This window comes from Emydura macquarii, unplaced genomic scaffold, assembly GCF_026122565.2.
Source record: "Emydura macquarii macquarii isolate MOO-44397 ecotype Brisbane River unplaced genomic scaffold, CSIRO-AGI_Emac_v2 contig_2768, whole genome shotgun sequence".
In the NCBI taxonomy this organism is placed as follows: Eukaryota; Metazoa; Chordata; order Testudines; family Chelidae; genus Emydura; species Emydura macquarii.
This window is the reverse complement of record NW_027132905.1, coordinates 28,186,589-28,203,884: the sequence shown is the minus strand read 5'-3', so window position 1 is coordinate 28,203,884 and position 17,296 is coordinate 28,186,589. Positions and strand designations below refer to the sequence as shown.

General features: G+C 43.2%; 1 protein-coding gene across 4 annotated transcripts in view; it reads right to left on the bottom strand.

Moving 5' to 3' along the window:
- The window catches only part of CTNNA1 (catenin alpha 1), a 200,290-nt gene that overhangs the window by 141,680 nt on the left and 41,314 nt on the right, over window positions 1–17,296 (bottom strand). For all 4 annotated transcript variants that reach the window (XM_067566787.1, XM_067566788.1, XM_067566789.1 and 1 more), the window contains exons 4-5: window positions 2,809–2,975; window positions 1,943–2,062 (exon numbers count right to left, since the gene is read on the bottom strand). In XM_067566787.1, the coding sequence (XP_067422888.1) occupies window positions 1,943–2,062; window positions 2,809–2,975 (287 nt within the window). The remainder of the gene's footprint in view (window positions 1–1,942; window positions 2,063–2,808; window positions 2,976–17,296) is intronic.

Below are 17,296 nucleotides of genomic sequence, written 5' to 3'. Positions count from 1 at the left end.
AAGAATCTCCAAACCAGACTAAAGAGGTAAAAAAAAACCTTTACACTGCTGTCAAGTGGTTGCTTAATGGCACCTTCTGCACTGCTACCTCTAACAACTGATGGGCACAAATAAATAAATGGGGGTGAACGCAGACAATGTTTGATATATCTTCTAGCAGCCAGCTTCACCTCAGTTTTATTTAGATTGAGCTTCAGCCAGCTAGCTCATCCATGCCTCATTTCATCTAGACAATAAGCCAGTGACTATAATTTACAGCTAATCTGGGTTTAATAGTTAACTATGCCGGCATAGGTTTTCCCAAACACTCATGGTTATAAACTTTAGAAAATAATGCCTTTTTGGAGTATGACTACTACAAATAGGAGGTCCAATACTTTAAGCATCTCTCATACAAGGAACTCAGTTCCAGAGGGGTAGCCGTGTTTGTTTTTGCTGTATACAGACTATGAGAGTCCTGTAGCACTTTAAAGACTGACAAATTTCTGCGGGCATAAGTGTAATTTATGAAAGGCAAAACATACTAAATCAACGAAGTTAGCTACCCATTAGACGCTACTCACAGTGGAAGAAAAGAAAACAGTGGATTGGCCTAGTGTCACAGTTTCTATTCCCAGCTCTGCCACTATCTTGGTAAGTTCCAAGTCTCAAGTCATGTCATGCTCGGAGGGACAATAAGCACTATACAGATCATATTAAGTTTAATAGCTATACCTTACAGCAACAAAAAGATGAAGAAAACATGGCAAGCAGAAATTTGAGAGAGAGAGAGAGAGAGAATATTGAAGCCAGGTAAGACCTATACTAAGCAGGGGAGGCATTATGAGCACAAACATTTCTCATGTGGCAGAAGACAAACCTTTCACATAGCAGATTGTATAGTAACATGAGCCCTCACCTCTTCCAACTGCAGGTTTATTATAATACATACACACATGGTTTTCAGGCAAATGTCTTGCATTTCACTAGTTACATTTTAAAAATATGCATTATCCAATTCTCTATTCATATAAAGGAACCTAGAAAAGATAGTGTCAGTGATACACTTGAAGTTTTACTTCATACAAATAGCACGAACTATAATGCAACAGATCATTAGAAAGACCACACCATTTCAAACTAATATGACTATTCACCTGTCTTTACTTTTCTATATAATTGACATTTATTCACCTATAGGAATGAGTCATGACAGCAAAAGCATTAAGCAAAACAAATCCACACACATTTAAGATTAAGCCAGAGTGCACCAGGTTAGTCAGATGTACAGATATTTACTACAAAAGAGTTTTTATAAGGGAAATTGCTGAAATGTTTATTTGCTCAAGGTAATAAGATGATCCAAAACAGAAGCACGCTAATTAAATGCAAATACCTATATTAATGCAACATTGTGGTTAAGACTACAACCTCAGTAGTGTTATTACTTACCAAAAACCATAATTCTGCTCCCTTACTTATATGTATTGTTTTGTACAGAAGTACAAAAAAGTGTTACGGCATTAAAATTTATTTGTGCTATGTTGCCAAGTTGCAATTGTATGGTTCCCACAGCAACTGTATCTCCCAGCTTCAGTTTAAAATCAAGCCCGTAACATTTAGGGGAGGAGGTTGGGGTGGTGGGGGGGATGGGGGACACAACATTTTACATTTATTTTTAATGAACAGGCACTAGTGCATTTGTCTACAGTCATTACAATCAGAAGCATGATAAGTACTACATCTGCCAGAATTCATTACTAGAATGCAGATTTAATTTTTGAACACCTGTTGGTGCAGTGCATAGCAACCAACAGAACATGCAATGTTTATTAGTAGTGCTTAGGGCTCAGAATCCATGAGAGTGGTCCCCTCATGTTTCTGAAAGTTTTTTGGGAGTGAGGGGAAAAGAGGAGGAGAGTTAAGACACTGAAGCCCAAACAAAAAAGTAATGTTACTATACCTGCTGTCTTTTGGCTGCCATTATATTAAGCTTATCCACTTCTGGTTTGAGAGCTTTGTATTGTATTCCTAAATCCTGTTCGGTACCAGCATTTCTTAATTTCAGGATACCGTCTTCCACCTAAAAGAGTGTAGATATTTTTAGCCATCTCATGCACAATTTGCAGAAAGATTCACAAGACATTTTATAGCTGACATAACAAGCAATTTAATTTAAAATATACTTGAATGGCTAGTAGGTTAAGTATGGGCTGCTTCTTCTTATGGGCTTTTTCCTCCAAATATTTTTCTGTATCTTGCAATTGCAATAGCAAAATATGATAAAGCAACATTAACACTAGCACGTACATAAGATACTGTGGGTGGGCACACCCATTAAAACAAATTCAGATGCTGATGTTTGAAACAGACATATCAATGTCCCACTCTTTCCTGGGGAGTTAGGACTAGTTTCTGGTTACTCCCATCCTCAAGATGTGCAATTCTACGCCCCACAGTCACCAACAGAGTCATTTAGCAAAACAAAACTACAGATTGTAATAACTATCAGAAGTGCCAGAATATTCCAACAACAAGGAGGGGTGGGGAAGAAAACAGGAAATCATAAAACACTTAACAGCTCATTGTGTCCTAAATTTGAGTTCAATATCCTCAGCATAGTGTTTAGAACAACTGACTGAGACATCAGTAAATACAGAATAGCAACAGGGACCCAGTTTATTTGTTTTGGGAGCAATAGACGAGGAACAGAAGACTAGATGTTATAGCGACAATACACACAAAAAAGGCTGCTCATCAGAATAAGCCTAATGTATGTTGGACAATGGAAAATAAAATACTGAGTTACAGATGAAACACCACACTTACAACTTTAAGCTGAACAAGTAGTTTGTAGACATCTGCCATGTCAGCCAAGATAAGCAGCCGGGTGACAGCGGACAGGAGAGCACGGGCTGCTCGTACCATGTTCCCTCGTTTCACAGAAGAGCAGGGGTCATCTGCAAACTCTCCTGAGGCACTCTTCATAGAGTCACCTGCACAAATATTAGCAAAAGTGTCTTCTCAGTTTTAGAATGTCACATACTTCATTTCAGAGTTACACTTTGAATGGGCTCAATCTTCAAAGTATCAGAAAGTGTTGCAGTAATCCAGGAATGAACAAGTGATTACTATAAAACTGAAAATACCAGCAATTCATGCTTCCCAGTATGAATACAAAGCATGAAAAATGTCACTAAAAACACCAGATTCATATATTTGGCAAACAAGTTCAGATTTTAGCCTTTGTTTCAAACTAGAACCTTGAAAAACCTACCAAAGTATCAGCAAGCAGGTGAAAAGCATCAGTAAAGAAGATATATTACATAGGGTTCAACCTACAACGTTTACAACAATCACACAATATGAAGCCTCTAATAGTCTTGTTTAATTAGGTCTACAATAACTTAAAGGGCTACAGTCAACTTAAATACATTTGTGAAAATTTCACTCCCTTACAAACTGTTGCAAGTTACAGCGAAGATTATGTCACTGGATTATTCACACTCCTCAGCAATGTAAATTATGCTGAAGTAACCTGGAGTGTCAACATGGTCTAGGTTTTGAAAAAGCCAGTTAAATTAAATACATGGAAATGCAGAGTTGAAGTTCCTCAAACTTTAATTTCTGCAATGATCCCATTGATGTTGCTATCCCAGCTTAACATAGCTCAAATGCAGTCTCCAGCAGCTTCCAGTGTTTTTAACCAGAATCTCTCAAACCTGTATCATTCTGGAAAGAAGCTGTGTGGTGCAGTAGGCTCAGTGCCCAAGCTTTCTATTTCTAAATACTTAAAATCAAAAACAAGACACAGTGAATTATTTATAGTCCTTACAAAAATACCACCACAGTTTATACAATTTAAGTTACTGCTCACGAAACAGGAAGTATCCTGATTATTTCAATATCAGGTACAAGACACTGCCTCAAACAGAGCTGAAAAGATTGCTACAAGTTATTGTGAATGGTCCTGGTTACAAAGCATCTCAATTTGTCGTCACAAGCCAGAAGCAGAAAGTGTGTCTATTTTGTACGTTGGGTATCACACCCTATTTCTACCTATTAAAGACCTTATAACTTATGTAAAGTTGATTATAAACTACCTCTGTGGAAGTTAAAACCCCAAAGTGTTTTGATATCTAGACCAAATATGCTACAATGTGGTTCACAGTATAAAGCTGAAAAACGTGACAAATTATCTAGTGAAGAAATTGAATTGTACTGTGCTATTCCTACTGTACTTTTTTAAACTGTAGTGTATGGATCTGACTTGTTAAGTAAAACAAATCTGAACTTCAGCTTGTAGCTTATTACAATGCAGAGGCAAGGGCCACGTTGGTTATTAGACACCTCCATCCATTTTGACTCCATGGCCATTCAGATGTGCGGAAAAGTCAGTCCATCCACCTTAAGAGGAGCAAGTAGAGTCATTTAGATATCTCTCCCTGACCTGCACCACTGCCTGCAGTGAAGCAGTTCACGTCACAATAATAATTTTGGAATCATGAGGGATAAAGCTGTTCTTAGATCTTAGTATTTCAAGATCTAAACTGTCCTCCCTTCCTCTATCCCCTGAAGCAAACTGTAGACTATGCCAGAGATACTCAAACCTGTCGGCCCCTGAGGATCAGCAGAAAACGTGCTAGTTTTTTCCAGATGATAAATCACTCAGACACCTAAAGGTGATGTGAATTTGCCTAATATCACTCTTCCACATATTCAATTGTTGTAACTGCCACAGAAACATACAATTGTGAATGTTTAGGGAGGTGTGTCTAAAACAGCTTCTACTTTTTATTACATTTGAGTTAAGAGAACAGTTACTAGGGAATCAAAGAGTACCAGGTGTTGCTTCATTTAACAGAAGTCATTTATAGACAATCATTCATGTGTACTGAATACCTAATTATGTCTTTCTATATAAAACTTCATTATACATCTAGATACAATCAGCTAACTTTTATACAAAACTCAGAATCCTCTAGCTGACGTTTAGTTAAGACAAAAGATTTTTATTTTCTATATCCACTCACCACAAAGTTTATGGGAGTTTTTATGAGATCGACCAAGTGCACTTTTCCGAGGGGGCTAGGACTTCATTGCCATTTGTTGGCGTAGTCAATTAATTTAGAACATTCTGTTCTGTAGACTTAAAAATCAGTGCCAGAGAGCCAGTCCCAGGGAATGGACCCCAAAATACACAATAAATAGTTAAACGCTAAGCCAACTGCCAATTTTGGATGTTGGAAGTGGCATAGGCAGCTCTATAAACCATATATGAATTTTGTGGAGATTTATAGTCACATCTAAAATACAAGTCTGTCTTATTTTTGCTAAATTTGAAGAAGCTGTTACAAGTTTAGGGTGGGAGGAAAGGGTGTTCAGTTCTCTTACAACCGATTATCTTCCAGAGGAAATTCGAAGTCTGGTGAAAACCTGGTCCCACAGAAGTCTATGGCAAGATTCTCAGACTTCAGTGGGGCCAAGATTTCAGCCCATGAATCTCTGGTACAGATCTTTGAGTGTTTCCTCAGTGAAAATGTAGCAATAGTAACCTAATCGACAAAGTTCCTCAGACAGGAGCTTAATCAGCTATTCCTAGACGTGACTACTAAAAAAAAATTCAATAACTGAGGAAGCATTTAACTTGTAGGAATGTGTAAAAAGAATCTTGAGACTGAAAAGCTTAGAATTTATTTAATTCTGAACTCTACAAAGTTTCATAGTGTTATACCCTGGAAGAGTCTCCAACGACCAGCAGTTCTTTGGAACTAATTGAATCTTTCATTTTAAAGTTAGATATTTCTTTATCTGATGTAAGATTTAGTAAGCCACTTATTAATGAGAGAAGTCCAACCTTACATCAAGGTACTCAATTGCCAGCCCTGCTCACTCCCACCCCACAAAGTGGTTCCTAGAATAGGATGCTGTCTGATGTCAAAGGAGAACAAGGCGCCACTGTCTTCTTCACAACTCTGTTTAAGATTAGCAATATGCTGTTTCAGTGTTTGCCATATGAAGCAGCTTTAAGTTTCTGTAAAACAAAATTAGTTCCAAATATCAAGCTACAGCTGCCCATTTACAGCATTTCCAACTGGAAACGTTAACTTTAGATTTGTTTTCCATCTCTGAGATATAGGAATTACAAAACTCTATTGGTATCCTGCAGCTCCAAAAGCAGCCATTAAAAACTTACTTCAAAAGGTGCAAAAAAACCTGCAGTAGGCAGCTACAAAGTTTAAGCAAGCTAATTCTCTGTTCTCCTTCCATGTTACACAGTTGATGCTTTACAAAAACACTAAATGAAGCAAGTAGGTAAAATGACTGGTAGGGGTATTTTTCTCAGTAGACTGACACAGAAAACAGTTATGCCATCTTTGAAGGTCTTGATGTAACAGTTGCAGACAAGGGTACAAATCTCACCCAATTTGAGTCCTTCTGGGGACTTTTGGGCCTGGGGAGAAATCAGTCACACTATGTATGCATGAAAGCATTACCTCTGACTTAGGCATATTTCAGTCTCAACTTTAAGATGTGTAGTCACTCTCAAGCTTTCATAATACAGCCCACTAGCAAGACTTATTTTAGACTTTACAGAAAAACTGAACAGCTTAAGTGACAATCTCTTAAATGAGGAAAAAAGTGGAGAGCAAGAACTTGTGCATGAGATCTAGCAAATGTAAGCTGGTCTTTTTTGGCTGCAGAGGAAGAAATCTAAGATTATCCATCTCTGATGTAAGTTAATGACAAAATCATTATCATAAGTCACAACAGTCAGGTTATCTTTGCTTCATGTACATCCTGTGCTTTGTCTTTGGAGAAAAAACACACTCCATTCAAAATGCTCCTTTGGATTTCGCTATATGAATACATTTAAAAAGTACTCATCAGAACCAAACGCAGGATCCATACTCCCTCTCTCACCACTCTGAATGGACTTACAGTTGCTAAAACTCAAGAAGAAAAAAAAAAAAAAAAAAAAAAAAAAAAAAGCAGCATTCAACTTCACTCACTTCCCCAGTTTTAGAGGTCAACCAACATTGCACCAGGCTTCAGAAGTTAGCTACAAAGGTTCAGAGCATGGGGAGAAGGGATTTTGTTTTTAAATTGCAAACTGACAAGCCAGTTTTGAAGTAAAGAGCCATTCCTCTTATTGTAATAAAAACACCTTTCAAAGGGCTTTGTCACCAGACTTCAAGCAGCTTGTCACAGAAGTATTTAAATGATAATTGGCCTCTCACAAATAAGGTGAAGCTACATCCTGCAGTAATTTTAAATGTTATTTTGCAAGTTAAAGAAAGATTCAAACTTGTGTATCCCAGAGATGAGCAAAGCATAGGAACATTTATCTAGAGTGAATTTATGGGTGTGAAGGGAAAGGAGGAATACTGCCCTCCAAATATGCAGTTATTGCCTTAAAAAAATGACTAATATTTCAAGTCCAAATTTAGCATTTTAAAAATAAATTTGACTCATGCACTTTAAGATTGTTTTGAAGTCTCAGGTCTTAGACAAACAAAAACACATTGTAAATCACCAAACTATAACTTTGGACTTGTTACACATTCCTGTGTGAATAACCTGCTTTTGCATCATAATCTTGGGCTTTCGCCAGATATTACATAAGGAAGGATAGTCAAATGTTAAGGAAGCAGTGATGACTGTATGCACTAATCTAGTCAATACAACATTATGAATTAAATTATGCTTCATGGAACTAACCCTCCTTTAAAATACTAAGATTTTGGTCAGTCAAACACAATGACCATTTTCTAGCCTCATTCTCCCCAGGTACACAGAGTGTGGAAGAAGCGCAATCAGACAGCAGGATTAACCTTTCCCAGTGTCATGGTGGGGTAAGAACAAAATGTAACAATGCTCCACATCATTGAATGATGTCTAAAGGCTGAATGATGTCTTAACCCATACTCTACTGGAAGAGCAGTTACTAAGGCAGGGGCAAAGGGAAGATAGCACAAAACAACAGTACCACAGTGTTAAGGCTGAGCTGCAACTAAATGGAACAGCTCTTACATAGAACATACTTCAGGGACACTATTCCAGCTGGGTACCACCATCTTCTGCCAGCCCAACTGTGCCACATCCTTCAGCTTTAAGACCCAACCCTCTTCCATCTAGTCACAACCATCCCTCCTTCTGATGAGGTATGCATGGGACTTCAAGAAACCAATCACCATCTCAAATCTTGCAGTTTCTTCAACATTTTGAATAGCCATCTCTGCCTGCAGCTAAAAACTCAAACCATGCCCCAGTCATCACCCACCTTGATTACTGCACACCCCAATGCATCTTCTCACCCACTCCATATTCCTCTATCAGACTGTTCATATATCCCTCTCCACCTCAACCATTTCACTTTTTTTAACCTATTCTCCCACCACTTAAAGGCCCACTCTGTATTGCCCCAGCATACATACCCAACCCCCACATCTTGCCAGTGATACCAGCATCAATAATCAGTTCAACTTCCCATGTTGCCCCCTATATTTGAAAGATCTTTTATTGCAGCAGGCCAAGCTACCACCTTTTGTTCAAAACTCCCCTGAATACTCACTTTTGCTATACCTATAAAACACAAGTTGCTAATTTTGGAATTCTGCCCATTCCTCATCCAACCTTCCTTGACCGGTAGAGATAATAAGCCTGTCCAGGCAAGGACTTCATAGTCTAGTATAGAAAATTCAGTTGCCCTGGCTTGATCGGACAGATTGGCTGTTAGAAAGCTTTACACTTAGAAATAAGTCTAAAAGGTTTGAGAACTCTCAAAACTTGGCTGGCTACAAATCCCAGCATTAATCACACTGGTTTACATCCTGTGAAAAATGAGCAGAGGCCCCTATACATTTGTGATGTCTCATGAAAGAACTAGAAGCAGTTTGTTAAACAGCAGCTCTGACTGACCTTTCTGAAACAGTTTAAAGGAGTTAGGCACCTAACTCCCATTAGGTTTCCATGGAATTTGGACACCTTGAAATTTTCTACCTGAGTCTCTTCCTAAACTATCATTCTGATGTACCAAGTGTAATTGAGGAATTATATTTTAATTTTGTTACACGATCTGCTCCATTGTTCAGTTTCAGAATAGCTTCATTCACACTCAAGATGTTTAGCTGAACATTATCTCAAGTGGGAGTATCATTATTAACCAGTTCATTTCAGAAGCTAGTTAATTACAGAGTTGGTTACCATAGTAGCTCTTGTTTTTCCAACTACATTATCTTCACAGAACCATTTAGAAGGCACATCCGTACCTCTTGAGCCCAATGTTTTACTAACAGAAGATATAAAGTTACCATGCCCCCTTCAGTTCCTCTATATCCATCAGCCAGAACTGTCAAAGAACCTACCTCCTTTTTAGAGGAAGTGGTGTAACTTAGATATTTATCACAAGGTCATTTTTAAAGTTTTAAAATTAAATTAGCTAGATCTAAAGTTATACTTTAGAGGGTTTGGTTGCTGGAAGATTTGTAAGCACTACTACACCAGCAGCTCAGAAATAACTATCACTGCATTTCTAAAATGTTATAGGAATACAGACCAAGATGGTAATTTAGATCAAGTATGTTTATTCATACCATTCTTCCAGTCCCAGGATGCTGGGGTTCTCTACAAAAAACTTATACACGGAGACGCATTAGCAGGCAGACACTTCAGAACTGCCTGTGAACACAATTAAGTTAACAGCATAGATTGTATGTGGTGAAACAAAATGTAGTTCATTCAAGATCAGCTTTAATCCCATGACCCTTTAGACAGATACTGAAGTTTTAATATAACAAGCTGAGTCAAAGACAAAGACCGCTGCAACCCAACTACAAGTGTTGGGTTCAGGTATGAAAACAACTCTACACTCTGAGGCTCAGATAGGGCCTCCCCCCACTACTATGTGCATGTGATCGCAACTTTAAAACCCACACCCAATTTCCTTTTTTGTCTATTTTAACTATTACCCGCCTCTGCTTTCCCTCTCCACTTTCTCCTCTGTCATTTCCCCTGCTCCACAATGCTGTTCTCCTCTATTCTCTCCCCATATTCTTTCCCCTTCCCACAACACCATCCTCACTCTCCAGCCCATCTGATCCATGGGGACATCACAGCCCTGCCTCTGGTAGTGAGGTACCCTGAGTGGGAATGACACTGGAAGAGCTGCAAAACAAAACTCCCAAAGTGGAACAGTGGTTGATTCAAAGGAAGGCAGAAGTTCTAGTGGTACTGCCACCACAGTAGGTGGAACCATCCAAGTGCTGCTGCCAAGTTAAGCCAACTGGGAGGAGATCAGGGGCAAGTTCTCCTCTGCCTCTTTCATTCCTTTGCATGGAGTGGGGGACCTCTCTCAGGTGTGCATGCAAAGGTCTGAACCCTGGACCCACACTGCTGGGTAAGCAGATGCTCTGGAGGAGATGGAAAAGTTCCTTGGCTTTATCACAGAGATGAGGCATCTGGGTGAACAGCTGCCAGCCCAATGTCCCTGTGGAAGAAGTGGCTTCCCCACTGCGGAGGCCAAGCTTATCAGCTCTCACAGGCTGAGCTTTTGTGGGGGGAAAACACTGATCCTCTGAACACAGACTCTCCCATCTAAATCCACAGCCACTCACCCCCACACTTCCGCCCATAGTTTTTGCTTGGGGAGCTAACTCCCTACAAGTGTTGGGCTCGAGTTGGGTATGAAAATAATTCGACGTTCCTGGGCTTGAGTCAGGCTCAGGTCAGGCTTTAAAATTAGCCCAAAGCAGACCTCTACAAAGAAAGTCTTGACAATTCAGGATGCTCAGAGTACAGCCAGTTTCATTTTATTATTAAATATAAACATCAAAGGGCTGCTCTACATTACAAAGTTAGGTCAACTTAACTACATTGCTCAGCTGTGTGAAAAAAACTTGTGCGATGGGAACAAACTGACCTAAGCCCTCACATAGGCACCGCTAGGTCGACAGAAGACTTAGCTACTGCCTCTCAGATAGGTGTATTTACTACAGCGATTGAAGAACCTCTTCCACTGCTGTACGAAGTGTCTACACTGCAGTGCTACTGCAACGCAGCAGCAGGCCTAGAGTAGAAAAAAAAAAAGACCCCTACATTGATTAATGAAGCACATTCAGTAATATACAGAACTCACAGTTCACTAGTGCAACTACAGAACCAGAGAGCTATTTTATGCTCCTATTCAGCGTCCCATTCTCAATCAGTCTTACCCATGATTGGGAAGTGGTGTATTTTACTGAACTCAATATACCATTCTGTCACTTTTTTTAAAAAAAGATCAAAGCACAGTCATTCAGCAGTGACATAGGCAAAGCACCAATCCTGTTAGTTTTGAAATTAAATCAATTATGGTGAATGTGTATCACTTCAGGAGAGTTATCTTCATGCTATACATTAGTCAGATTCTCAAGAGAGCTCCCTATAATAATCTTAGATAGGAAGAGCTAGCAAAGTCAGATGGCAATTTAGATAGGGAGTTGGTCAGACTCTCCCTCTATAGAGACTTCAGCTATTTATGCTTAGAGATATAAACATAGGCTAAGGAAAACCAGCATCTGTTCACTTTGAGAACAAGGATTTCCCAACATGAAGCAATAATGCAAGATTAACACTGGGCCAGCCCAAGCGTTAGTGCACTACCATATTTAACTCAGATATCACATTTGTAGGGGATGTGCAAAATTACGAGGCAGAAGAACCTCTCAACTACATTGGACCTTGATATTTGAGGAAGGTTGGCAGGGAAGGAAAAGGGGTGAAGAAAGAAAGAAAGGGGGCATAGGCAGAAAGAAATTGCAGTGAGGATCCACACAACTCAAAAACAAAACATGATGCTTTCACATCCTGCCACAGAAAGGAGGCCAGACTAATTTAAATAAAGTTTAGTGTATTATGTATACACTTCAATATATCAAGTTAAGTCTATTGCTCCACATTCCTACCCCTACACAATTTAACACAGAAATGAGAGCAAAGATGATACCTGTACTTAGTAATAACAAGAAAGAGCAAGGTAGTAGCAAGGTTTTGGGAAGAAGATCCCAACATTTACTGTTATTTAGCTAAGAAGTTTTTTGAAGGGCTGTTACTTTGTTAATCCAGCCTGTGTACACTGTGATAAATATGCAGTCTTCATGCAAACTCTCCCTACACCCCACCCCTGTGGCCATGCCAGGGCAACATCACAAGGAAGGAAGGAGTGCAAAACTTCATGGGGCTGGGCCAAGAGAGTCAGATGCCCAATGAGCACTCAGAAGCAATTAGAAAAAAACATCTGTTGGATAACCTTTATAAAAATATTTTTTTAAATCTGAGGACAGCCATAGCCCAATTAGGGTTTCTTATATAACAAATTTCATTTGAGTTGTTGCTGGTGTGAGGGGGAAGAAGTGGAGAAATTTTAAGGCTGAAAGTAAAACTTCACCCTTATAAGAACTCTCACAGCTGAAGGAATTTTATTCCCAAATGGTCACTGCCAGACTCAAGTGTGAAAAATTTCAGCTATAAAAGAGTTGAATGTTTTGGGAAATTTAACTAGGGGGAGGGAGTCATATTGAAGCAGTTTGACAATCTTTACTACCACTGCCCAATATAATATGTGGCAGAAAGATCAGCTAGCAGACAACTTGAGGAATTTCTTCTTTCTTTGCACAGAGCTCTCTTTGTAGCTCATCAACATCACTAATAACTATCTGAAGGGGAGGAGGTCACAGTTGAAACTAAACTCCTATCTACCAGAGATCAAGCTAGCACCAAGAGACTGAAGACCTTCTTAAAAACAAGGTTACTTACCAGTAACTGATGTTCTTCGCAATGTGTTGCTCACGTCCATTCTATTATAGGTGGGTGCACGCCTCCGTGCACGGCTACCCGGAACTTTTTTCCCCTAAACAGATCCCAGGGCCGGCTCCGGCACCCCCTGGAGCCACGTGCACATGCCGCGGTTTGAGGCACTGCTGACATTATGCTCCCTCAGTCCCTTCTTTCTACCAACTACAGCAGTGGGGACGGGGGTGGGGAGGAGAGCGGGTTGTGGAATGGACATGAGCAACACATTTCGAAGAACAGCAGTTACTGGTAAGTAACCTTGTTTTCTTCTTCGAGTGCTTGCTCAGGTCCATTCCACTATAGGTGACTAACAAAGCAATACCTTTGGAGGTGGTAGCAGTTACCGGTGAGTTGCCCTCAGCACCGCTCTGCCGAATCTCATGTCCTCTCTCGCCTACTGGACGATGGCATAGTGGGACGTGAAGGTATGCACTGACAACCAGATGGCAGCTTTGCAGATGTCCTGCAGGGGCACTCTCTCCAGGAAGGCTGTAGATGAGGCTTGAGCTCTGGTTGAGTGCGCTGTGATGGCTCCCGGAAGCGGCACCTTCATCTGCTCGTAGCAGAACTTGATGCATGATGTAATCCACGAGATGTGCTGGATGGAGATAGGTGAGCCTTTCATCTCGTCGGCCACTGCGACAAAGAGCTGCGTCGATTTCCAGAACAGCTTTGTGTGATCGATGTAGAAGGCCAGGACTCATCTCACATCCAGCAAATACCATCTCCTCTCCTCCTCCAAACCATGAGGTTTGGGGAAAAACACAGGGAGAAAAATATCTTGGTTACAATGAAATTGGGAAACCACCTTGGGCAGGAAGGCTGGATGCGGCCTCAACTGCACCTTATCCTTATAGAATACTGTGTAAGGGGGCTCAGAGGTTAAGGCCCTAATCTCGGAGACCCTCCTGGCTGAGGTAATGGCCACCAGGAAGGCTACCTTCTATGAAAGGATGAGCAGAGGGCATGAAGCCATGGGTTCAAAGGGGGGGCCCCATGAGTCTCGAGAGGACCAGGTTGAGATCCCAGGGAGGTGCCAGGTCATGGACCTGTGGATAAAGCCTCTCTACCCCCTTGAGGAACCTGACTGACATGGGATGGGACAACAGCGATCTCCCCTCTAGCGGCTGATGGAAGACCAAAATGGCCACCAGGTGAACCTTCAACGAGGCCAGCGCCAGACCCTGGAGCTTTAGCTGGAGCAGGTACTCCAGGATCGCTTGTATAGGCGAGAGGCTGGGCGGAATACCCCAGGATTCCGCCCAACAGATAAACCATTTCCACTTAGTCCGATACACAACCAAGCTGGACTTGCTGGACCTGCACCGGGCAGGCTCTCTCTTCCCTCCGTCAGCCACAGAGCCTCCAGGCCATGAGGTGCAGGGAGTCTAGGTCCAGGTGCAACAGGAGACCATAGTCCTGGGATAGAAGGTCGTGTTGCCTCAAGTGCTCCAGGGGTGGGGCAATCGAAAGGTCCAGCAGCACACTGAACCAATGCTGTCTTGGTCAGGCCGAAGCAATGAGTATAACGTTCGCCCTGTCCCTCTTTATTTTCAGCAAGACCTTGGGTAGGAGCGGAATGGGCGGTAATGCATACATGAGGATCCCTGTCCAGTCCATGAGGAACACATCGGAAATCGACCCAGTCTTGCGACCCCCGAGTGAGCAGATCCTTGGACACTTCATGTTCCAGGCCGATGCAAATAGGTTCAGCTGGGGAACACCCCATTTCTGGAAGATCATAGCCACCACCTCTAGGTGCAATGACCAGTCATGGCGGGGTAGAAACAACCTGATGAGGCAATCCGCCTCATCGTTTCTCACTCCAGGGAGGTGAGAGGCCGTCAGGTGGAAATCGTGCCTCACAGCAAAGTACCAGAGATGGCTAGCTTCCTCGCAGAGGGCTAAGGAGCACGCTCCCTCCTGCCTGTTTATGTAAAACATGGCTGCAGTGTTGTCCATCAGCATCTGCACCACTCTGCCTGTCATGAATCAGAGGAACACCTTGCACACTAGGCGAATGGCCCTCAGCTCCTTTAGGTTGATGTGCAGGAGCCTCTCCTCCCCCAGCCAGAGTCCCTGAGTGCCTAGGCTGGCACGGATGTGGGCTTCCCATCCTAACTCTGACACATAGGAAGTTAGGGTGACTGACGGGACCAGTTCCCTGAATGGAATGCTCTTCATCACTGCCCTGGGAGTCCGCCACCAGTTTAGGGAGGCTAAGACGGGCAGGGGAACTGTGACCACATGGTCCAATAGGTGTCTGCCAGGCACATATACCGAGGCCAACCATGTCTGAAGCGGTCTGAGCCTCAGGCGAGCTAGTCTCACTACATACACATAGGCTGCCATTTGGAATAACAGCTATAGGCAGTGCCTGGCTGTTGTGGTGCATCGGTGCAGCTGGGAGATGATAGAGACCATCGCCTCGAAACGTGGCTAAGGCAGAAAGGCTCTGGCCTGGGAAGCGTCCAGCGTGGCCCCAATGAATTCTATGCGTTGCACTGGGGTCAGTGTGGACTTCTGTTCATTTATGAGTAGTCCCAGCCTGCTGCACATGGAGCAAGTGAGGGTCACACTTTCCTGCACTTGGGACCTGGACCAGTCCCTGATCAGCCAATCGTCCAGGTAAGGAAAAATTTGCATACCCTTTCATCTCAGGTGGGCAACCACTACGGTCATGCACTTGGTGAACACCTTAGGAGCCGAACATAGGCCAAAGGGTAGGGCTGTAAACCAGTAATGGGAGCCAGCCACCATGAAATGGAGAAAACGCCTGTGGCTGGGGACAATAAGACACATAAAATCATGTGTCCTTGAGATCAAGGGCGGCATACCAGTCTCCTGGATCCAGGGAAGGGATTATGGAGGCTAGGGAGACCATGCGAACCTGAGTCATTTGACATATTTGTTGAGACGACGCAGGTCTAAATTGGTCTCGGACCCCTCTTCGCCTTAGGGATGAGGAATTACTTCAAATAGAACCCCTTTCCCCTTCTGCCTTGAGGGACCATTTCTACTGCTCCCAAGTTGAGGAGGGTGTCCACCTCCTGCAAGAGGAGTTGCTCATGAGAGGGGTCCCTAAAGAGGGATGGAGGGGAAAGGTGGGGGGGGGATGTAAGCTGTAGGGTATAGCCCCTTGAGACTATCCCAAGGGCCCAACGGTCCAAAGTGATTTTTGCCCATTCAGGATAAGAGGGCATTAACCTGTTTAGGAAGGGGCGGATCTAGGAGAGCAGTTGGGGCACCACCCTCGGGCGCACCATCAAAATTTCCTCCTCTGGTTGCCCAACCTCCTGGGGAGCCCTTGCTGGGGAGCTGAGGATGAGCTAGGGGGCTGATTTCTTCTTCTTCTAAATCCCCCTATTCCTATCCCTGTTCCTATAGAGTTGAAAAGGCCTGGGCGGAGGCCTTGGCTGCTGTTGCGCCTGGGGCCGTGACTGATGCCTGGAAAACTGGGGCGTGTGAAGGCCCAGGGAGCGAAGCGTGGTCCTGGAGTCCTTCAGACCGTGCAACTTCGCATTGGTCTGGTTGGAGAACAGGGCCAACCCATCAAAGGGGAGGTCCTGAATCAACTGCTGCACCTCCTGGGACAGGGCCGAGGATCGCAGCCACGAGCACCTTCTCATACATAGGGTAGAGGCTATGGTCCTGCCCGTCAAGTCAGGAGCGTTACAGGATGTCTGGAGCACTGCCCTAGCTATCGCCATTCCTTCCTCCACAATAGTGCTGAAGTCTGCAGCCTGATCCTGGAGCAGGGCCTCAGCGAACCGCTTGAGGGAGTCCCACAGGTTGAAATTATATCTGCCCAGGAGGGCCTGATGGTTGGCAATCCTGAACTGCAGGCTTGCCAGGGAATAAACCTTTCTCCCCCAAAAATCCAGCTTCTTATTGTCCTTGTTCTTGGGAGTGGACCCTGGATAACCTTGCCTGTCTCTTTGACTGGCTGCATCTATCACCAGGGTTCGCGGGGCAGGATGAGTGAACAAATACTCAAACCCCTTGGCCTGGACATAATATTTTTTCTCAGCCACCTTTGACATAGGAGTGACCGAGGAAGGGGTTTGCCACAGGGCCTTTACAATCTTAAGGACCCTTTCGTGGACTGGGAGAACCACTCTTGCTGGGGCAGCCGCCGCCAGCACATTAAAGAGGCTATCTTCGACCTCTAACTCCTTCACCTCCAGTCCCAAGTTGGAGGCCACCCTTCTGAGCAGCTCCTGGTGCACCCTGAAATCCTCCAGTGGCACCAAGTGGCCATGGGAGACTGCCTCGTCAGGTGAGGAGAAAGAAGACTGCCGAGGTGCGTCCTGCGGGTGTGCCCCCTCCTGGCGAAGGGTTGCACCCGCTGAGGGTCCCTTCATGGGGTCCGATTCCTCATCTGAGAAATGGTGTCTATGGGCCTTCTCCTGTGCTGGAGGCACAGACTGCACCACCGATGACATAATGGATTGGGGCCCTGGCCCCCCCCGGATACTTCATGGGG